This window comes from Rasamsonia emersonii, assembly GCF_000968595.1.
Source record: "Rasamsonia emersonii CBS 393.64 chromosome Unknown ctg1118621760016, whole genome shotgun sequence".
NCBI classification, from domain to species: Eukaryota; Fungi; Ascomycota; class Eurotiomycetes; order Eurotiales; family Trichocomaceae; genus Rasamsonia; species Rasamsonia emersonii.
This window is the reverse complement of record NW_013563271.1, coordinates 82,203-104,409: the sequence shown is the minus strand read 5'-3', so window position 1 is coordinate 104,409 and position 22,207 is coordinate 82,203. Positions and strand designations below refer to the sequence as shown.

General features: G+C 53.2%; 8 protein-coding genes across 8 annotated transcripts; 2 read left to right on the top strand and 6 right to left on the bottom strand.

Annotated features, from left to right (window-relative positions):
* Nucleotides 1-443: 443 nt before the first annotated feature.
* Nucleotides 444-1,500, top strand: T310_2176 (uncharacterized protein; the record flags this gene model as incomplete). Its single annotated transcript, XM_013474983.1, has 2 exons — nucleotides 444-501; nucleotides 551-1,500. The coding sequence occupies 2 exons, from the start codon at nucleotides 444-446 to the stop codon at nucleotides 1,498-1,500; spliced, it is 1,008 nt and encodes a 335-aa protein (XP_013330437.1).
* Nucleotides 1,501-2,967: 1,467 nt separating this feature from the next.
* Nucleotides 2,968-5,096, bottom strand: T310_2175 (uncharacterized protein; the record flags this gene model as incomplete). Its single annotated transcript, XM_013474982.1, has 5 exons — nucleotides 2,968-3,392; nucleotides 3,424-3,957; nucleotides 4,079-4,483; nucleotides 4,530-4,999; nucleotides 5,032-5,096. The coding sequence occupies 5 exons, from the start codon at nucleotides 5,094-5,096 to the stop codon at nucleotides 2,968-2,970; spliced, it is 1,899 nt and encodes a 632-aa protein (XP_013330436.1).
* A 588-nt stretch (nucleotides 5,097-5,684) lies between these two features.
* T310_2174 (NADPH-dependent FMN reductase Lot6) lies at nucleotides 5,685-6,224 on the bottom strand (the record flags this gene model as incomplete). The annotated part of the gene is made up of 1 exon (XM_013474981.1): nucleotides 5,685-6,224. One exon carries the CDS (start codon nucleotides 6,222-6,224, stop codon nucleotides 5,685-5,687), a length of 540 nt encoding a protein of 179 aa, XP_013330435.1.
* Nucleotides 6,225-6,977: 753 nt separating this feature from the next.
* Nucleotides 6,978-8,593, bottom strand: T310_2173 (uncharacterized protein; the record flags this gene model as incomplete). Its single annotated transcript, XM_013474980.1, has 4 exons — nucleotides 6,978-7,586; nucleotides 7,653-7,771; nucleotides 7,863-8,306; nucleotides 8,383-8,593. The coding sequence occupies 4 exons, from the start codon at nucleotides 8,591-8,593 to the stop codon at nucleotides 6,978-6,980; spliced, it is 1,383 nt and encodes a 460-aa protein (XP_013330434.1).
* A 409-nt stretch (nucleotides 8,594-9,002) lies between these two features.
* T310_2172 (uncharacterized protein) lies at nucleotides 9,003-10,892 on the top strand (the record flags this gene model as incomplete). Its single annotated transcript, XM_013474979.1, has 2 exons — nucleotides 9,003-9,492; nucleotides 9,538-10,892. The coding sequence occupies 2 exons, from the start codon at nucleotides 9,003-9,005 to the stop codon at nucleotides 10,890-10,892; spliced, it is 1,845 nt and encodes a 614-aa protein (XP_013330433.1).
* Nucleotides 10,893-12,108: 1,216 nt separating this feature from the next.
* T310_2171 (Cytochrome P450 monooxygenase) lies at nucleotides 12,109-14,023 on the bottom strand (the record flags this gene model as incomplete). The annotated part of the gene is made up of 4 exons (XM_013474978.1): nucleotides 12,109-12,127; nucleotides 12,257-12,867; nucleotides 13,114-13,734; nucleotides 13,814-14,023. The coding sequence occupies 4 exons, from the start codon at nucleotides 14,021-14,023 to the stop codon at nucleotides 12,109-12,111; spliced, it is 1,461 nt and encodes a 486-aa protein (XP_013330432.1).
* Nucleotides 14,024-16,786: 2,763 nt separating this feature from the next.
* T310_2170 (Monocarboxylate permease) lies at nucleotides 16,787-18,073 on the bottom strand (the record flags this gene model as incomplete). The annotated part of the gene is made up of 2 exons (XM_013474977.1): nucleotides 16,787-17,487; nucleotides 17,536-18,073. 2 exons carry the CDS (start codon nucleotides 18,071-18,073, stop codon nucleotides 16,787-16,789), a joined length of 1,239 nt encoding a protein of 412 aa, XP_013330431.1.
* A 589-nt stretch (nucleotides 18,074-18,662) lies between these two features.
* T310_2169 (uncharacterized protein) lies at nucleotides 18,663-21,226 on the bottom strand (the record flags this gene model as incomplete). The annotated part of the gene is made up of 5 exons (XM_013474976.1): nucleotides 18,663-19,814; nucleotides 19,909-20,585; nucleotides 20,633-20,979; nucleotides 21,048-21,123; nucleotides 21,172-21,226. 5 exons carry the CDS (start codon nucleotides 21,224-21,226, stop codon nucleotides 18,663-18,665), a joined length of 2,307 nt encoding a protein of 768 aa, XP_013330430.1.
* Nucleotides 21,227-22,207: the final 981 nt, after the last annotated feature.

Sequence of the window (22,207 nt, the reverse complement as noted above, 5' to 3'; positions counted from 1 at the left end):
GTGCAAAGAAACATTATTTGACATCATACTCCACACCAGCAGTCTATTACGGGGACATTGCTCAATTTTCTTACTTCGCGACTACAGTTTCAACCAGCCTGGCCATATAAAAGTAAAATAAATATTTGGAGCCACAGCAATAGGATCCATCAGATTCTATCATCCCGCAAAACCAAGGTTCCCCATAACAAGTACTCCTACCTCCGCAGCAGCCAGGCACGGAGGAGGCGGACTTTGGCGGAGATATACAGTAATCACCGACATTGAAGCCGGAAGTGAAATATATGTAATTCCTTGGTGTAGGTATATAAGAGAGAACTTTGCTGTGCTGAAACTCGACTTACTGAGCTACGATCGAACACGATTCTTCTTTCAACAAGTCTGTTCTTGAAGCAAGACATTGAGAGGAGAAAATTCCAAGATTATCTCACGCAATCGACACCATGGCTGGCAACGCCAAGCTCAAGATTGTCTTTGGTGCTATGACATTTGGCAAGCCCAGTACGTCTGGATAATCCCCTCTATTCGCTGGATTATACTAACGGAATAGACACCCTGGGCGCCCGCGTACACAACCTCGACGATGCAGGTCGCGTCCTCGACATCTTCCAGCAGCACGGGCACAGAGAAGTCGACACGGCGCGTCTCTACGGCGGCGGCTCGTCCGAAGAGATGCTCGCCAGCCTGGAATGGCAGCGTCGCGGCCTGGTCATGGACACGAAGCTCTACCCCAATGCTAGATTGCCCGTCCAGTCTGCCGTCACCTACACTCATCAACCCGAAGACGTGCGCCGGGGCCTGATGGAGAGTCTCAAGGCGCTACAGACGGACAAGATTGACATGTTCTACCTCCACGGGCCCGACAGGCAGACCCCGCTGGAAGACACGCTGCGCGAGGTGAACAAGCTGCACGAGGAAGGATACTTCTCCCGCTTTGGCATCAGCAACTACATGGCGTGGGAGGTGGCCAAGATCTGCGAGATCTGCGACAAGAACGGCTGGATCAGGCCGTCCGTGTACCAGGGCGTCTACCACGCGCTGCAGCGCAGCATCGAGCCGGAGCTGTTCCCTTGTCTGCGGCACTACGGCATCGCGCTGTACGCCTTCCAGCCGCTGGCAGGCGGGTTCCTGACGGGGCGATACACGCGCGACCAGACGACGTTCGAGCCGGGCTCGCGCTTCGACCCGGGCATCTGGCAGGGCACGCTGCACCGGAACCGCTACTGGAACGACTCGTACTTTGACGCGTTGGAGAGCATCCACGCTGTGGCGGAGAAGCACGGCCTGACGGATGCGGAGGTCGCGCTGCGGTGGCTAAAGCATCACTCGCAGCTGCGGGCGGAGCTGGACGACGCCATCATCGTGGGGGCTAGTAGTACAAAGCATCTCGAGCAGAATCTGGCTGATCTGGAGAAGGGTCCGTTGCCGGAGGAGGTGGTCCAGGCGGTGGAGGCAGCGTGGTTGAGAGTGAAGGCCGTTGCTCCAAAGTACTGGCATTAGCGAGCAAGCGAGCAAAGACCTGTTGTCAGATTAGTTTTATATGAATGAGGAAAAGTTGATCGAGGTAGTATGAGAAACATGATTTAGATGTCAGACTTGCCATGAAAAATATCTTCAGAATATGACCCAGACAATCGACCAGACAAGAAGCATTCGCATAGCCCATACTAGGGTTGTATAGACACAGCGAAAACGTGAAAATGTTTAGAATGCACCTAGAAAACGAAGACTAAGAGAGAGGAAGAAAACAGAGGAAGAAGAGAGAGTAAGAGGAGGAGGAGGAAAAGCTCCTACCTGGTCTTCTTCTGTATCTATCAGGACATTACTTAGCAGCATTGATACGCCACTTTCCGTACATAGGAACACGTACATAAGTACAGTACAGAAGAGTAGTTAGACTAATCAGTGCATTCTCAAACGAAATAATAATTGACAAGAATGAGAGGCCTACAACCATACCCTCATAAAGGCATCATTCGTCCATCCAGGACGATATACATACTAGATAAAACAGATATATAAAACTAGAGTAAGGTAATACTCGCCAAACACAAATCGGACAGAATAGTAGGAAAAGAGGGAGAGAGCAGGCTACCATTCCAGCGAAGCTACAGCAATTGTTATTATTTATTGTCTTTGCCTTTCTATCTCTCTTTTCTTTGTAATTGTGCCCAAGGTGCCTGTTTGTGCCTGTTTGTGTTTATGAAGTCCTTCCAGTAGTAGTCATTTTCATTCATAAAATCGCCTATGAGTGCTCTCCTTGCTCCTTGCTCATTGTTTTTGTTTTGTTTTGTTTTTTTTTTCCCGATGTTATTACTTTCTCGTTATCATCACTTTAAAACGGCTGGCTATTTGTATCTTTCCTGCTCTTCTGATAGTGTACTACCCATCCTTTTTTTTGCTTTTTTTTGGCTATGAATCTATATTCCTCCACATTTCACATATCATCAGTTCTACATCCGTCGCTCAGCTGAAAAAAAAACCATCTTTCCCACTTACATTGACAAGAACGAGAACACTGAATTTGCCTTCTTTCTACTTTGTTTCCTCCTCTCGTTTATCGAAATCCGCAATATGCCTACCTAAAATATAACTAACTAAACTCTAGCAGATTCCTAACCAGGAACATTCTTATTTGTAGTATTATTAGTCTATATAGTCTATACTCAATTCCAGCACAAGAAGAACCGCTAATTAATTAATATCTCTATCTATATATCCCGCATGTAGGACATACTTTAGTTTTAAAAAACAAAAACAAAGGAAGACGAACAGAACGCCTTTGATGATCGTTTCACCCTGAGAATACCCTGATCCCTACCTACCATACCTGTTGTTAACCCAGAATCAGAAAAGAACAAAAAAAAAGAACAATATAATACAATATAATAATGTCAAATACAATAACACAGCAAGAAAAGCCTTCGAAGAGGCTTTAATTAACCCTGCCAAACCAGTTTTTTCTTTCTACCGGCTCGCCCGCTTCAACCGCCGCCGCTTGCGCATCACCGAACTGATGGCTTCCGGCGTCAGGATGTCGTCCGGTAGCTGGAACTCGCGCTCCTGCATCTCCGGGATAGGCTGGCCAAACGCCATCCGGGAGCGGCCCCGTCGGTGGCCCCCGATCGCCGCATCGCGCAGGTAGCGCTTCGCGAAGAACGATCGGAATGGCTCTGGCTCTGGCACCGCGGGGGGAGGCGGCGGCTGGCTTGGTTTCGGCGCTGCAGACGCAGACCGCGCTTCTTGTAGTAACTGACGGGCTGCCCAGGCGTCGACGTCGTTGGGGTCCGGCGGGTCGCCGTAACTCTGGAGATCTGACGATGGAGGACGGACGTCTTCCGCGGCCTCTTCCTCTGCCTCCTCTTGCTCCTCTCCCTCGTCGTCATTCTCCTCTTTCCGCTTCTCCTGCATCAGCCTCCTCACCGCGCTGTGTTTTCTCTTCCTTCGCTGACAGTGCTGAGGCTGCTGCTGCTGCTGCCGCCGCCGCCGCCAGCATCTGCTCTCTCTCCTGCTTCCGCCGCTTCTCCTCCTCCTTCCAGACGCGAAACTTCTCAATCAACGCCGCCACCTCCTTGATGAAGAGGTCGCGTTTCGGCTCGTACAGCTTCTTCTCCGTGTCGGTAATGCCGCTGATGCCCATCACCCGCAGCCAGTCATGGCCCTGCAGCTCGTCGAGCAGCCGGTCTAGCTGCACCTTCTCGTGCTGTGCACGCTCCTTTTCAATGTTCCGCAGTTGCTTCTCCTGGCGTTCGTTGCGCCGGTGGGCTTTGAAGTAGACCTCCTCTCCCAGCGGATCCGTTTGACTGGTAGGATCCGCTGGTTCCGGCAGCTCAACGACCTCGCACGCATGCAGATTGACCAGAGGGTTGCCAAACGGCGAGTCCGAGTCGGACTTGGGTTTTCGGGATTTTGACGGCGAGGCGGGAGAGGGAGGAAGGGGTGGTTCGGCGAGGTCGTCTAGTAGAACGACAGTAGTATCCGGGGCTAGAAATTCTGCGCATTGTCAGAGCTGCAAGGCAGTAGTAGAAGTCTGCAAACGACGGGAATGAAAGCAAGTTCGCTGTCGAGACAAGCTTACCAGGTTTCGGCGGCTCCAGACTGATCATCTGCTCGTAATTGGGGAAATACAACGCCAACTCGCTCTTGGTCCGCGACCCCCCATCATGCGACCGCAACGACCGTCTCTCTGGGACGGGAGCAGGCTGCGGTGCTGCGCCTGCCGCTGACTTCTCATTCTGTCCCGCCGCATCCTTATGAGTACTATTTCCCTGAGCTTCAGGACCGGTCGACGCAGTCACCCCGTGAGATTCCCCGTCGTTCACGATGACGACGGGGCGGGATTGGCCCGTGCGGGCAGACCGTCGTTTGGACGAGGACGAGACTGCTGCGACGGGCGTAGGGGAGGAGAAGGTGTTGGGTCTCCGCGACGAGTCGTGATGGTCGGGGCCATCGATGGTGTTGAGGGGGTCAGGCGAGTGAGAGTCTCTGCTGTGGAGAGGGATTTTTTGCAGACGGCGTGACGGGCTCACGGCGAGGCTTTTTCACGGGACGATGGCCATGGTCGAGATGGTCGTCAGCGATGTCGTCGTCGTCGTACGCAGGCTGGTGGACGGCCAAGGGGGCCCGCAGGCGGCGCGAACGCGTGGGCGACGGCGGGGAGGCACGAGGCCGCTTGCGGAGGTTTTCCTGCGGATGGGCGACATTGGACAGCGTCTTGCTTTCGGAGATAGGTTCTGGATGGGAGAGGACGTCGTGGTCGCTGTCGTCGTCGACAGGCTGGCTGCTGGCGTGCTGTCTGGCACGGGTGTTCTTGGTCTTCTTTTCAGCGGGCTGCCGGGGTCGCACCGAGGATCGCAGCGACGACCGCGAGGTGACGACCATCGCGATCACCTCATCGAGTTCGACGAGATGGATAGCCTGGAATAATGGATGAAAGATGCATTGCACAGGTCTGGCCGTGCTTTGAGGCTGGTCGACGTCGCGATGCAGGATGGAGGAGCTGCACGAGTCAAACTCTGCCGAGTAACGTACGGTCGCAGAGATACGGTACGGTATGGTGACAGAATGTAACCTGCTGCATTCCACCCAGGAATCATGCAGACATGAAAGTATATTTAGAAACAAATAGAAAATACTCTATTGTCTCTCAGCTATTGTTGCTACAATTGAGAAGTCTTGTGTCATTATCATATCTATGGAGTGTAAAATACGTCATGAAATGACAGAACAGCAGCTTCAATACTCTTCACATGCAGGAAGGGAGTCGAACGCGTGAAATTCGTAAATAAATTTCACTGAATTGAAATTTTTAGCGCCTTGGCAGGATTAGCCCCACTTAAGTTGCCGAAATAGGTTGCAATTTCATTTTTTTCAGACTTTATTTGCAAATTTCCGTCCTTACGAGCAATAATTGTAATTTCTTCAATTCCCTTTATAGAAGGTGATGCCATTTCCCATTTTCTGCGTTGTCACGTCGAGATGAATATCAACACTTAGATGGAGGTGACAGGGTTTTTTTTTTTAAAAAAAAATCAGACAATAAAATAAAAGTAAATAATCCCAATTCAGTCCATGTCTCAACTCACTCCCCATCAGTCCTCTCTCTCAACAGCGCAAGCACCTCACGAAACGCCTGTCCGATTTGAACGCGCTCCTCGACCCAAATCCCCTCACCATCATGATTACTAATTCAGCCCCAATTCCCTCCCCCTCGCAGCCTGCACCATAAACTCCCTCCCAGGAAACGTCAACGCCACACTCCTGTCCACCGGATACATCCTGACCCCCAGCAGGACCTGCCGCAACTGCTCGGCGGCCTTGACCCCCCCATGGCCTCCATAGCTGACGATGAGCGCGGGTTTGCTTGACCATTCGTGGTACAGGTAGTCGATCGCGTTCTTCACGCTGGCCGGATACCCCCAGTTGTACTGCGGGGTGACGAAGACGAAGGCGTCGTGGGAGCTGATCTCGGCCGACCAGCGGCGCGTGTGTTCGTGCGCGTACTCGTCGACAGAGGTAATCTGTGATGGGATGCCTGGTTCGTCGTACATGGGCAGGTTCCAGCTGGCGAGGTCGATGAGGTTGAGGGTGACTGTTCCAGCTTCTTCTGGTGTCAGGGCGTCTTGCAGGGCTTGCTTGACCCAGTGGGCGATTTGTGGCCCTGCGCGTGGCGAGCGCTGGCTGCAGATGATGATGCCTACGGGGGTGGTGGTTGTTGTTGACATTGTATAGCTGACAAGAACTGCAGTAGTACTCGAGACGGTCGACTAAGACCAAGAACTCGAATGATCAAAGACGATTATCGCAAGTTGCAGGATCACTCGAGACGGACAGTCTCTTTATATAGCCAGCAGATCTTCCGTACTGTGTAACGATATCCACTACACTATCATTGAACTATAACCAGCCAGAAACAGAATATTGCTGCCTGCTTGCATGCTAATAAGCAGGACGGAATCAGATAACAATACAAGTAGGACGAACCAATGCCACTAACTCACAACCCACTCTCTACCAATTCTAGAAGTATATCGTGTGATGTCCGCGGAGCGGCTATTGCGGGCCGCAGACGGGAAGGTAGGAGATTTCCCAGATAGGGTTGATTCTGCGCGCCAGCCAATCATTAATCAATCAATCAAAAGATCTATGTGTGCTGAAGTGAACCAAGAGTATTTCCTGCATAGGTATCTATAAATAAATACTTTCAGACAGACAGCACTTGCGTTCTGCGCGCTGTCCAATCAAACGATCTACAAGTTCCTGCATCGACATACATTAGCATAGGTAGATGGACCTAAGGCGAAGATAACAGCCAATTACACGAGCTAGATAGTATAGGTATACAGCTGCTTCATCAGGCAGAAGCCATAATCACTTGAACCTGAATTAAAATGCAAATCGCCATCACCAGCCGCTTACTCGCAAAACCTCAACGTGAATGGCCAACTTGACTCAATATCTCTACCATTTAGATCATATCAGACACGTTCACAACCGTCAAGACGGCATGACAGCTGCTTCAGCCCAAACACAAGCGGCTGCGCAGCCACAGGAGCCTTACGACGGACAAAATCCAAAGACGAGCGGGCAGCAGCTTCTCGATTTGCAGTCGAAGTCTCGGTCAAGCAGATCGTCGAGTCTGACAACATGTGTCGATGCGGCGACGCCGCTGCCAGGATGGCATACCACTGCTCCAGCATCGCAAGAGCCGAGTTGCTGACGGCGTCGAGCACGAAGAGGAGGATGTCAGGGTAGACGGTACTTCCGGTCTGCGTCTTTGACTGGTTACTGGATAGAAGCAGGGGCTTCAAGTGGTTGAAATACCACGCTTCGAGGCTGTGATGCAGGGAGATGATACGATGCAGGATGCGCTCGTGTAGAGTGTCACTGTCGAGTCGATGAAGAGAATTACTTTTCGACGCGTCGTCGACTAGATCCAGAATATCAACAACAAAGTCGCAGAGCTGCGATCGCAGAGAAAAACTCGGTAACTCTTCTTGAGCAGTTGCAGCTGGTCGCCGCAGGACTTCCCTCCACGGCGCATCGGAGAGAAAACACCTCTCTCCAGAATTAGCGTCTTGAGCAATCTTATTCACCTCTTAGCGCTACCCAGTCTGAAACTCTTAGCGAATTCGAATTCTTCTTAAACGTACAAAGAAAGCCCGCTGCGACTCCAACATCGCGCGTTCAAACGGAGTCGTAAACGCCGCGGGGCCACGTTCCTGAATGAGGATTTTTGTCCCGCGCAGGAGATGGTTCCAGCGGCCGTTATCTGCGTTGGTCAGGAGCTGTGCGTCAGATCACGTCAGGTCAGGTCAGATCCATTCCCGTCAGGAGGTATTTTCCGTGATAAAGCTTCTCACCTCGCAAAGCTGCATCAGAATCGACACGCAAATCGTCTCTGACTGCAACCGGACCTGCGGATCCTCGACACACAGCCGGAGAGCCTGCAGACTCTGCACATACCTCCTTGTCGCCGTGCGGCGAGTCGAGGCCGTTTTCGCCTGCGTATCGATGTACATCGCGCATAGGCACGAGACTGCCGCGTCCAGCGCGGGATTGCGACCCAGCCGCGCGGGGATGAAATGGAGGTAGCTTCCATGGAATCGCAGGGGGAACAAGAAGACAGCCTGATTGTCTTTGTCGACATCTAGAATTGTTGTCATACACTGTATCAGGAACGCGCCGTTGCGGTCGTTCTCCGTCGTCATCATCGTCGTCGTCCAGGGGTGTGGACGGAAAATGCCAACGGAGAAGAAAGACCTCCTCCCCTTCCCCCTCCTCCTCCCTCCGACAGAATAATAATCCTCATAGGAGAGAGACAGTCCAGACTGATTATGGAGATCATTTTCATCATCACCACCATCATCCTCAAAAACGTACCTCTTCCCCCTGTAATGCTCCGCCAGCTGCGGTGTTTCGTCGACAAACTTCCATCGTCGGACGTAGCCGGGACATTTCCAGCCTGCTGCGAGGCAGGCATGGCATTGGGGGCGTTCCTCTCCGCACTAATTAAATTTAATTTAGATTTCAGTGTGAGTGAGTTTGTAGTAGTACTAGTAGGGAACTTACCTTTTTCTTTCGTCGCCGACATGTTGCGCATCCCGTGCTTCGGGGGGTTCCTACCATGGCGCTTAAAAAAAAAAAGGAAGGAAGGAGGGAAGGAAATTAGGATCAGACTGGCATGTCAGCTTGTTAGATGTAATGATAGACAATGTTTGTGTGAGTAGGAATGAATTGTCGTGTCAGTATTCTGCTGCCTGGTCGGAGATATCGATGAGATAAACCCGATGAGCAACACGTGATTTACAGTACAGGATTTATTTCAAAGCTGGTTTGAAATAAGATATCTAGGAGAATAACCGTAGGTTTCTAGAAACATACTATTTAGTCATGTCAGTCGCGAGGTATGCCAGTCAGTCTGGTTATATAGCTCGTATAAATGTATTGATATGGACAGCACATTGGCACAGTTTATATTCTATATCTACATCTCTGCAGATATGTATATACTTATCTACATCTCCACGATATGTATCTGTCTACACCTCCACTGCCACCCCCCGGATAATCTCCGCTACCTCGCGATCGACCAGCGGTCCCTGGTACTCCCGCCTCCCCCGGACGTAGTACCAGACCACGCTGAAGATGATCACCCCGCCCGTCACGACGACGCTGTAGTTCATCGTCGACGCCGACACGGGTGTCTCGGGCGGCCACACGCTCCAGAAGATGACGAACAGCATGTACACGCATGCGTAGGCGTTGTTGATGATGCCCACCACGCCTGGCAGGTGCCACGGCCCCCAGACGAGTTGGCTGGGCGCGAAAGCAACGCGACGCGGTCGTGGAGGGGTGGTGCTGTCGTCTTGCGCGGGCTCCTGCGGAGCGAGCTTCGGCTTTTCCGTCTGGTCGTCCGGGCCAGTCGACTGCGGAGAGTCCGTCTCGTCGCTGACCCTCTCGCCCTCGACGACCGATCCGCACGGCAGGATGGTCCCCTTGATGCGGTGGTAGAGCAGCATCGCTGACGGGACAAAGTACGAGCCGTAGAACCCGGTGATTGTCAGCGAGATGACGTCGTTGAACGCCGTCGGCGAGCCGATGTAGATCAGCGTCAGCAGGCAGGCGAAGGTGACGACGACGCCAACGGCGATGATGGGCACTTGCGTCCGTCGGTCGACCTTTTTCACGATGGAGGAAAACGGCGTGCCCATGTCGCGTGCAAAGGCCCACGTCATGCGCGACGACGAAGTGGTAATGCCCGTGGCGCAGGCCCATGTCAGGATGAGCACGACAGCGCCCATGACGGTGGCTCCGGGGATGGATTTGACGCTGTCTGCGGGGTATTAGTACGACGACCACGCACCATCAACATCCAGTCATACGAAGGGTTGAGGGGGCGTACTGTAAAAAATCTGGATAAAAGGAAAACCCGTCGACGAGTCCAGGACCGACTGCACATCGCCCAGACAGAACAGCAGCGTCAGCATCATGACAAACCCCACCACGCCGTTCATCAGCATGCTGAATGTGATGACCCGGGGGATGGTCACGGGCGCATTGGCAACCTCCTCCGCGAGATGGACGCTCGCATCGGCGCCGACAAAGGTCGCGACATTGCCCAGAAAGCCCACGCAGTACGACAGGCCCTGCGTCGGCCAGCCGCCCTCGTTCAGGCTGCTGGCGAAGACAAAGTGCGCCGAGTTGTGCGGCGAGAAGTACCACAGCACAGTGATGATGGCGATGAAGCCGGCGACGTGGAAGATGACGGTCATGATCTCGATGCGGGGCAGCGCGCCGGGAATGACGGTGTTGATGAAGACGGACACGGCGACGACGAGCCAGGTCAGCAGCGTGCCCTGCCACTGCTTGGGCTCGTAGTCGGGGTAGTCGAGGATGAGCAGCCCCTGCAGCATGGTGCCGGCGAAGATGGACTCGGTGGCCACCGTGGCGACCCAGGCCAGCGAGGTCAGCCAGCCGATGATGTAGCTGGCGAAGACGCGGTAGCGCGCGGGCGCGAGCATGTACACCCAGTAGTACTGGCCGGCAGCGATGGGGGCCATGGATGCCAGCTCGGAGATGACGGTGTACACCGACAGCGTCGAGCTCCAGGCGATGATGAAGCCGTACACCAGCGCGCCGGGCCCGCCGTTGTTGAACCCCTGACTGAACAGCGCCAGCACGGTCTCCCAGGTGATCAGCTCGCAGACAGCGAAGCCGAACAGCGACCAGAAGCCGAAGCGCCGTTTCAGGACTTGTTTCTTGCCCAGGCGGGCCAGGATTTTGTCATCGCTGGACTTGAGAGCCGGCAGGGAATTGGCGTTCGCGGTGGCAGTGGGCGAGTGATCTGGATCCGCCATGGTGTCTATTTACAGCAGGATGCTGGTGGCTAAGAGAGGCGGGATGGGCTCCGGAAGGATCCTGGCAGGAATTATCGAGGCAGAGGGCGTGTAGGCAGGCAGATCTTGTTGCGTGAGGGCCTGTCTGACTGCGTTGGGCTGAGGCAGTATAGGGCGGACTGTACAGGAAATGCGCAGGACTCAGGACGGGCGCATCTTAGGGCGAATAATGGGCGGCAGTCTTAAGGTGCAGGGCTGATTTCGATGAATCTCCAGGCTGATGGACTCAATGGCATCAATACAGCGTTATCTAGCATCTAGGCCTGCTAGTAGTGGCAGTAGGAGGGGTACTCCGTGGCAGTAGGTGAAGTGGGCAGCGGACCCAGCTGGCTGCGGCGGATGCGAGACAGACAGGACGGCGCTTATTGACGGCGAGCGAGCAGCAGGGCGCTTAAATAGATCCCTGCGCTCAATGGCAGGAAAAAGAAAAATAATCTAGTAATCAAGCAGTCAGCTACTGCGTTACACCCACCGCGGGGATCACTGCTTCCGGCAAGCGGGCCTTGCCTTGCGGATTAATTCTTATTATCGCGCGGCCCCTGCGCGTCTTCCCCACAGCGATGCTGACGAGCCATTCACGCGCAGCAGATAGCCTCTTGGCAGGCGATGGACTTCCAGAAGCACAAATCTGCAGCGGACAGCCTCGACGACACGCTGGATGTAAGCCGGCCTGCCGTGTTGGGAATGGAGTCCTGCACGTGAAGCTGTTCCTTTAGCCCGATCAAGAAGTGACTTGCGAAGACAAGACGTACCTAAGAAGATGCAGACATCTTGCTGACAGGAATCAGTCGACAGTGCATTGTGCTAGACCGAGGGCCGAGGCAGGACCCGCCTGTATCGCACAGTCACAGCGGATCCTGGCCCACGCGCTGCGCTGCTGATGCTTGCAGAAGTGAAGATTATTAAAATAATTGCTGAGAGTCCGTGAAGGAAATTCCCGAGGCACGTGTCAGCTGCACTAGGCCGGTTCGGGAGTTCAACATCAACATCCAAGACGCGCATTTCATTTCTCTTTCTTATTCTGATTTATTCCCTCTGTCATCTCTCTCACTCTGTTCTTTTCTTTTTTTTTCTTTGTTCTTTTTTCTTATTCTTTTTCTTTTTTTTCTCCTTTTTTCTTGAAAGACAGAAGAAACCATGCCAATGCGAACAGTCCTGCGAATATGCGCGACATCACTCAGTCGAGAACAACTGTTAATGAGATATCCTTTCAAGACAACATTGCAATGCTATATATTATTTTGTATCGTCTGTCCTGAACTAACATTAGGTGAAATCCGTCATGAGTCATTCCGCATAGCTTGTGCTGTACATATACATGGCTCCATTCGCCGACATCAACGATCATCCTGCCTTACCACCCCTCCACCTTGGTCAGCTTCAAGTGCATCCCCTCGCGCGGCTTCGTCGTGACTGCTCCTGAGATGTGGACCTTCTGATTCGGGTCCTGCAGCTCCATCGCAAAGCGGCCAACCACTCCAGCCACGGCGCACCGCAGCTCTGCTCGCGCAAAGTCCTTGCCGATGCACGACCGCTGGCCATGGAGGAACGTGATCTGTGCGAAGTTGGTCGGCGCGCCGCCGTGGTGGTTCACTACCTGGTGGCCCTTCTCGTCCGTGTCGATCCACCGCTCCGGCCGGAACTCCTCGCCCGTCTCGCCCCAGAAGTCCGGGCTGCGGTTGATCGCGTACGGGCAGAGGATGATGCGCGTGCCCCGGGGGATCTTCTTGCCAGCTACGTACGAATCGCGTACCGCCTCGCGGATCGTCGCCGGCACCGTCGGGTACAGCCGCAGTACTTCCTGGCAGACGCCGTTGAGCAGCGGCATCGACTCGAGGTCGTTCCAGGTGATGGGGTGGTTGGCAGACGGGATCACCGTGTGGATCTCCTGGCGGAGGCGGGTCTGAATATCGGGATGCAAGCACAGCAGATAGCAGGCCCACGTCAGGGCGCTGGCGGTAGTCTCGTGCTGTCGAGTGTCAGCGTGATCCCGAAGAAAGAGAGGGGAAAGAGGGATGATACCCCTGCAGCCAAAAACGTCAGCATCTGATCGACCAGCTCGCTGTCCGAAAAGTCTCCTCGCAGCATCATCGTCCCCAGAATATCGGCCTCCAGCTCCTGCGCATCCGCCTTCCGGGCCGCCAGACTGAGGCGCTTCTCCTGGACGATGTCATGGCACAGGGTCACGCAGGTAGCCGACTTCGGTGTCAACGACCTTGTTCAGCCTCCACGGAATGCGGCGCGCGAACCACTGCGGCAGCAGAAAGTTGATGCCCAGGAAGATCAGCTTCTCCTTGGTCGGCTCCAGGATGGCCAGGAAGCTGTCGGCGACTTTGTTCTCGGCGTGCGTCAGCGACTGAAAGTCGCGCCCCATGGCCGCCGGTCCGATCACGTCGAGCGTGAGGCGACTGGCCCAGACGGACATCTCGACCTTGCCGCTGGCGCTGGCGGCGTTCATGCCGTCGACCGGGTTCAGCTTGATCTCCTTCTCGAGCTGGTCCAGCAGGATGGTGGTCTTGTCCCACATGAGCGTGTACAGCGAGCGGATGTTCTTGATATGGAACGCCGGTGTCAGCGCCTTGCGCTGGACACGGTGCGCCGTGCCCTCGGACAGGATGAGCCCGAAGCCGATGATGCGGGCGAGGAACTCGCGCACGCGCCACGGCTTCTCAAAGTCGTACGTGTTGGTGCTCATGATGTCGAGCAGGGCCTGGTGGCTCGTTGCTAGCAGGTAGCTGCGGTTGAAGGTGTCGCGGAAGTGGATGAGGCCGTCATTGGGGATGGTGCGGATCCACTCGAGGGGGTTCGGCCGCGGGGGAGTCGAAGATGATATGGACTTGATTCCAAGAGCCCTGACATTGTCAGCAAGCGACAGCGAGCGACAGCAGTTGGACCAGCACGCCAGGGATTCATACCTTAACGCGAGGGAGATGGCGGAGCGGATTGACCAAGTGGGGGTAGATGACCATATCCCAGAAGATCTGGATGGCCAGGTTGACGCCAAACGCGCGCAGGAACAGCTGCGTGAAGCTGTATTGGGGGAAAGCAGCGGTCCAGAGGAGGACGAAGGTCTCGAGCAGGGTCAAGGCTGCGTTGACCTGGAGCTCCTCGCTGAAGAGCAGCATTTTGCCGAAACTGACTATATCAGCGACTAGCAGGCAATCATTCCAGATGTAAGTGGAAAACAAAGACCAGCCGCAGAGAGAAGGACGTAGACAGACTCAATGACAAGAGACCATCGACTTATCTTATTTCTATATCAACAAGATAGTATAGTTAAGCGATAAAAAAGTTGCAGACGACGATAAGATCAACACCGCTCAAGCTAGGCAAGGCTGTGTAATATAATCCAGGCATTTAAAATCAATTCAGCTGATCGACGCAGATCGGAACCTCGGCTGTGTTATTCGTCCAACAAAAAGATATCTTCCAATGACGACTTCTGGAATCGGCTGCCTAGACTAGACAGTTAGAAGGATACTCCGTACGCTTGGTTTAGTTTTAGTTTTAGTTATACTTTGTTTCTTTCCGGGGACGAGAATTCCCCACACCCACACGGCGTCCATCGATGCGATGCGATGCGATGCTATCACATGTTAAGAAAGATTGAACTGGAGGGAAAAAAATTAAATGCGGGGTGCAAACTACCCCGTAGTCTAGCTACCAATGCATAATTTTTATTTCTGGATTTATGCACAATTGCCTTGGCTCTGACGAACGATTTCTTTCCCAACAACATGTGAATGGTGAATGGATCGAGGGGATTACTAATTGCAAACTTCTGTATGGTGTACTTCAAGATCTGTTTAAGCATGGGACCGTACTCTGTACGAACAAGTCACTGTGCTGAGGATGATAATTCTGGGATTTATGTTCTGGCAAGGCGAACTAGTTAATTCAACAAGCCCGTTAATTCACATTGAGTATTCGTACTCGTATTATGAGCGTCATTACAGTTATCGATAAGCATAGTGTATCGATCATGCATGCATGTATACGATTGTCATGGCCATGGCCATGTCATGCACATCATCCATCCAAGATTATCATTTCACCGGGGTATGAATCGATTAATTACCCCATCCAAGTCCCAATGTGCTGGATCCATTAACTCCATGTAAACAGAGGCCATTGTTTCGGAGTAAATTCCTGCTAAATTATTATGGCAGGATAATTTCACGTGAAAAACCTCGGCTCGCAGGTGATCGGCGCGTCCGATCCCAAAAACGGAATGGGTTGGATTTCAGTATTCCTGCCAGCCAGATAGCCCAGGCTAAACCCCTGGAAAAAAAAATCCGGGACCCAAGGTTAGGGAAACCCCTCTTTTTGCTTTTTTTTTTCTTTTTTTTCCGGCGAATTTCTCCATCGTTGACTGGTTGGAGAGTGATAACGGTGGCGTATGTATGCTCTCCTCCTGAGGCTGTGGAACCAGAATATCGGATGCCTCTCTGCATGCCTTTCTGTATGTGTCTTGACGAGGATTAGCTGGATTCTGCAGGCTAGTTGTTATTAATAATACCGTAGTCTTTTTTTTTGCAGGGTAATAAATGGGAAATCATGTAGGGGAAAAGAAAATAAATAAATTGCAAGGATAAATTAGGGAATTATTTGGACAGTCAACTGGTTATTCCCATCCAGTCTAAAGACTTAGACTCGGTAGAGCAACCTCATCAAGTTCGCTAACTAGCCAGTATTCTCTAAACAGAGAAACGCAATAATATAAAATATCTACAAGCAGATCTAAACATTCCGTACCTAGGCAGGTACCAGTTCCCCAACCGCAATAGAGAATGAAAAAACTCATCATTCTTGAAATTGCTGATAATCGACTAAAAAAAAAACATTCTATACGAAATCTCTTACCCAAAACAGATTGTTATTATAGCGAGTGTTCTTGCCTCGACAGGTGACAAGATCCCTGGTTCATGACCTGCTGTCACATGACCGACGTATTCCTTTCTTCTCAGCTATTTGAATCATTTTTCCTTTCCTTTTTGTTAAAACATTTATGAAAAGAATACCAAATCCGGCACGTTCTCGCGTTAACCCTCGAGACGAAAGAAGAGAAATTGAATTTACAGTAGAGTACAAGCGAAGCATTTCAGCTATATTGCAGACCGAGAATGATCTTGTATGCATGTGCTAATTTAATATAGGATAGTATCACGGGGATCTACGAGTCAAGGCTCTCGAACCTTTTCTACTGTAAAAGAAAGGCATCTAGTCCTATATCTTTGTATGTACTGTACATACAACATCAAGTCCAGCAGGGAAAACCACGAAAGAGAGACAGATGTAGGTATTATTTCCCCCACTAAGTTTACATCGTTATTCGTTCAAGCTCTTACTTAGCCCTGGGACTGAAATAACAGCTTCTCGGACATTCCACATAAAACCACTGTGTAGAAGTGCTCATTAATGTACTACCCAAAGCCACCTTTTCGGATTGTTTACTTCTATGGCTTTTTCTGGTGTAACTCGTGTACCACACAGTCTAGCAATCAACCTGCGAGCTAGTCTACGAGCACAAATTTGATTTCCTATTCAGCTGTATAGCGAAACATCAAGGTTCCAGGACTGTCGGTGCAACTCTTCCACAGAGAATGGCTATCTTATACCTTCTCCTGGAGAGGGATCAGCAGAGCGCTAGGTTCAGTTCAAGCTCTTGAGCATAAGTTCCTGGTATAGAGGGTAGGATGGAAGGAATTGCAGAAGAGATGAGAAGCATGTTGGCAGCACTGCAGAACTACACTATATACACTGCCGTATATCTCTATCAACTTCTGTTTGATTGCTCTAATTTATCGAAATCGTCTTATTTAATCTTTTCTCGTTTGATCGTCACCACTCGACTCAATTTCGCCTACATATCTTCTTTTTATTACCGTTTAACCTTCCCAGCGATGCTTACTCCACTTCGCAGCGCCGATAAATACCGCCCCAGCAATAGTCACCGTACCTCCCCAGATCTGCGCCGCCATGAAGCCTCCCTGCTCGCTTTGAATCAAAGCCCCCGCCGTCGGCGGCCCAGCCAGCGACGCAAATGCCAGCACAGAGCACACCATGCCAAACCGCGTGCCCATCTTGCTCAGATCCGCCGTCAGCGACGCCAGCGCGCCGACAAAAATCCCCTGCGTGGCGCCGGTCGCCAGGCCGTAGAGGACCGCCCACACGTACATGCCTGCGACGGAGCGGATGGCCGTCCACGCGTACAGCATGGCTCCCAGGGCCGTCGAGCAGACGATCAGCGTCGGCAGGGTGCCGAAGTACCTGTCCGCAGCCAGACCGAGCAGCGGGCGCACGGGGATGCCGACGGCGCTGATGACGACCAGGAGGTTCACGGCCGAGATGTCGGACAGTCCGATGATGGCCGTCGCGTACGTGTTGACGTAGAAGAAGCAGAAGTACAGCGCCCAGAAGATGAGGAACATGCCTACCGTGAACAGCGAGTAGGCTGGCTCGCGAAAGGCGGGCCATTCGACGAGAGGGCCTGACTTGCGCGGAGGAAGGCGAGGACGCAGGAGAAGGTTGATGATGATGGCGAAGACTAGGGCGATGAAGCCTTGGATTTGGACGGCTCGGTGGAAGCCTGTCGATAGTCAGCAACATTACTTCAGAAAGATGACAGAGTTCTTACCGAGTCTAGGCTGCAGATTCTGCACAACAAGTGGAAAGACAATACTGCCCGTTCCACTCCCCGAGGCAGCCATGCCCAGCGCCATGGCCTTCTTCTTGTCAAAATACGACCCAATGACCGCGACAGCAGGCATGTAGAGCACGCCCATACCGAGGCCAGTGCACAAGCCCTGTGCCAGAAATATCTGCCAGTATCTCCCAGCGAGGCTGGTGAAGAACGTGCCCAGGACGATCAGCGTCGAGCCCAGCAGCGCCGCGTGCTGCGCGTAGCCCGCATCCGCCAATCGACCCGAGAAGACGCCCACGAAGAACGTTAGGAAGATCTGGATGGACCCGATCCATGAGACTTGCGACGGCGGCAGGCCCAGCGTCGTCGTGTAGTGCAGCTGGTACACGCCGAACGAGGCGGAGTAGCCCCATGTTAGGGCGTTGATGAGGTGCCCGGCTAGGATCTGTAGCCAGGCGCGAAGGCCGCCGTCTGGTGGTGGCCCAGGGTCAGAGAGGGAATTCGAGTCCATAGACAATTCACGACGATTCATGGATCAGTGAGGCTCATGAAGCCTCTTTTGGGGTGGATGTCGAAGACATTCCCGGAGTGGCACTAGCATCGCGCCCTATGACAAGTAGCCCGCTGCGGGGGATTTTTTTTTTTCAAAAAAAAAAAAGAAAAAGAAGAAGAAGAAAACTTCCAGGAACAGCAATTCCCGAAGAGATATTCGCACCAGTGTAGAGCTGATCCAGTCAGATTAAGCGTCGTTGAATTTAAATTAAGTGATTGACCATATATAGATCTACACCAACAAGCTGCTGGGGTATAATTAGCATAATCTCCACTGGCCCTACGACCTCATCAACATTAGGACACTGTATTAAGAAGAACTGGGTCAGGAAACGGAATTTATATCTTGACAGGCAAAGAAACTACAAAGTAGAACACTAGACGTGGTATATCCGATTTATTCAGATACAAAAGGGACAACGGGGTATAAGCCATTAAAGACTGTTTCGAATAACATCATTTCTGCAACCGCGTAACTGAAATCCCATTTCCATCGCAATACTGGTCATGCATAGAAGATACCATGTCAATTAGCAATCTGACACCCGACATGTCCGAGATGTATATTTCTACTGGGTATCCTTCTCATTCGAACTCTCCCTGATCAACGTGTACAACGGCGCCTTGGTCGTGCCAACCCGGGGAAACGTCAGTGTAGGCGCTCGACGGACCGGCATCAGCGGGTGGGCTGTGCTCTGCTCGACCAGTGCGAACGACAGCTTCGCCTGCCCGGCTTCTGCGACCCATTGCTTGGTCTCTGCAGCCGGGTCACACAGCAAGGGATACAGCAGGTTTGTGGCGACACGCCCCGTCGCCGTCTGGTTCAGCAGCTGCCGCATCATCGCCAGCGAGAACCGCGAGAGAAGCCACATGAGCAGTGCGGCGGAGACCACGATGGCGACGACGGCCAGGATGATGACGGCCGGGATGCCGTACAGCATGTTGTATTTGATCTTCTTCGTGTACTGCGTGACAGGCGGCACGCTGCTGCTGCTGCCGTCCGTCGCGACCTGCTTCGTCCCTACCGTCGCCGTCGCCGCTATCTCGGTGAAGATCAGATTGATGATCTTGGACGCGGCCGCTGGCGTCTGCGACAGCTGCGTCCACAGCTTGTACAGCGCCAGGTTCGTCTTGCCGGAGTAGTCGGCAATGCCGGTTGTTTTGCTACTCTCGCCCATCGACTCGGTATAGGTGGAATAGAGGGCGGCTTGGAAGACCTTTGGCGCGGCCAGACTGTCGGCAGAGATGTAGACAGAGAGATCCTTGCCGGCAGGCAGCCAGAACTGCTTCGCTCGCAGCGTCCAGACGCCGTCCGCGTTCTCGTAGCGGTCGTCCACCATCCCCCACAGAGGCGAGAAGACCCCGATGGTCAGGTTGGACTTTTCCACCGCCCACAGCGGCATCGAGGCGTTGTCTGCGTACGTCTTGTCCGCGACGCTGATCACTTTCAGCTGGTCCAGCGAGGACGTCCCGTTGACGGAGAAGCCGACGGTCTTGACCGACGCGCGCAGGCCGGTGGCGCAGACGTACAGGTTCTGCGTGTAGTTGGTCTGAGGCTCGAAGATGAGCGACTCCACGCCGTCGACACGCCGGGGCGCGCTGTAGAGATAGCCGCAGCGGATGCCGACGTTGGTGATGTTGGCATAGTCCCCGACGCCCCAGCCCCGGCAGACGATGCCCGCGTCGTCGGTGAAGTTTTGCCAGGTGATGCTCATGCGCGCCTGGGCAGGCGCCGTGAGATTCAGGCCGGTGGTGTTGCTCGTCAGCCCCATGTTGAGATAGCCCCCGTCGATGTAGCTCAGCCCTATCGCATACATATCGGGATGGTAGCCGATCAGGTCCGCCCCGAGGTTGAACTGCTTGCCGAGAAACGAGTCCATCCTTCCCCCTTCCGGGGTAGGTCACATTGAGGAAGATGGCCGTCAAGACGTTGCTGAGCCATGCGCCCATGTAGGCGCGGGCTCGCAGGTCCGGGTTCTGCGTGTCGTTCCACAGGCCAGGGTAGGGGTACTCCGGCTCGAGGTTCGCAAAGCCCCCGTTGTCCACCAGGAAGATGTTCGTCAGGTTGTCCGGGCTGTCGCCCATGGAGAAGTGGAACGTCAGGTTCGTGTCGACGCACTCCGTCACCGGCTCGATCCAGGTCAGGTCCTCCTGCCAGGTGCCGCCGTAGGGGAGGCCGACAGGCACGCTGTGGTTGCGAAATCCGACGCCGCCGGCGGTCATGTCGGCGATGACGCCCTCGATGGGCACGATATCGTTACGCAGCATGAGGCTGCCCAGACTGCGGTATTCTCCGGAGGCGTACGGTCTGCCGCCATCGATCTCGCCGTGCGAGTTGTCTACGGTGACGCTCCAGGTGCGGAACTGGATGTCAAACGGTCCGGACAGGGTGGTGCCGCGGCCGGATGTCGCGCTGGAGAAGACCTCGGTGATATTGGCAGGGATGGTCGTGTTGATGATCGCATGCGGGGTGACGGGGATATTGTATTCGCCTGAGCGGTGGTCAGCCAGATGTCTACAGGCGCAGGGCTCTACACACCTGTTTCGTTCATAAACGTGAGAAAGCCCGCAAAAGCACCCGGACAGTTCATGGGCAGGAGCGCGCCACACATGCGCGAAAACCGGTTGTAGCGCGGCGGTGTGCCGTATCCAAACGTTGAGGCATCCGGGAGATACTGGAAAGGCGCCTGGGTCACATCGCCCGGCTCGATGGCATCGCGCAGGCCGAGAGGAGTGACGAAGCCGGCGATGGAGAGAAGCGCGACGGCGGCGGTCGACAGGCCGGCCAGGAAGCGGACGTGGCGGGCAACGTGGCGCGAGTTGACCGAGTCGGTCTGCAGGAGGGTAGGCCAGGGGGAGGACTGGAGTTGCTTGTCGATGACGGACCTGTTGTTCGCTTAGCAGACAGGCCAGACATATATATACATCTGGTGCGATGGAGGCAACGAAGATACCACGTCGCAGCATTATGCTCGTTGCGCAGAAAACTCACGACCAGAATGACAATGGCCAGCGGAAGAAGAATGTGCACTGGACGAGGATTAACGACGAGTACAGTTATCGAGCGAAGTTACGTACAGATGGTCGACGCCAGGGCGATCAAGCCGGCGACTTGACCTACTGTGATGGACATTTTGACGATCACGCATCACATATTAGGGTAGATTTGAATGAATATGGAACAGAAGACAATAAAGAGGGTAAGAAAGAAGAGCGTAAGAAAGGACAGCAAGAGAGAAACGAGTGAACGGTAGATAGATAGCAATCGCCTGCTGTGGTGGACGCAGCATCCAGTCTTCAATGAAGTGAACGAGGCACCGCCGTATGAAGTATCATCCAAATGGAAGGTAATACCAGCCTTGCCTTCCTGGGTACATGCATTATCGACAGTTCGACAGTCGGGGGCGATATTGCCAGAAGGAGCAGCAAACTTTTTCATTGGACAATCCCAAATACTCCTGGGTTGACGAATAACCCTTTCGGTTCCTAGATCAGTCTCTTTCAGCTGGCAGAGGATTGCAATGGCTGGAAATCCCATCTTGGCGCAGTCTGGATGCAATCTCGACAGAGCATCGTGAGGTTTAAGTGACGTTTTCAGTTGTTGGCCTTTCTTGGCGTGCAGATACGAGGAGGAATGCACATCACGCAGCCGTTGGGCGAAAATCGAAGAATAAAAAGGATTAGCATGTCTGACAGTGCCTTTTCGGGCAGTTGAAGACTCTGAAAAGGTCATATGCCTGGAAACGCAATGAGTCACTGCTCCTCCGCAATACGAGCGAGCTCCACACTACATCCCGGAATACGAGGTGCCAAACTTTAGTCGAGGATGAGGCTCTCCAGGCCATCTCTGCTTGGCCAGGCGATGCAGATTAAGTTAGCCTTTGCAGCTGAACCCCTGAACCAGGAATTGCTTCAATTTGCTTCAATTCGATGACTTTTAGTGGTGTTGTTGATATGTGTTGCTGTGAGGTTTCATCCGGCTAACTTCATATAGAAGCTGAAAAAAAAATCATATCAGACGTGGTGTTTTTTTTTCCCCTATACCATCAGCACTCTTTACTGGCTTGAAATCCGTCTTTGGCCTTGGCTGTCCTATTATCACCTACTCCTCTGT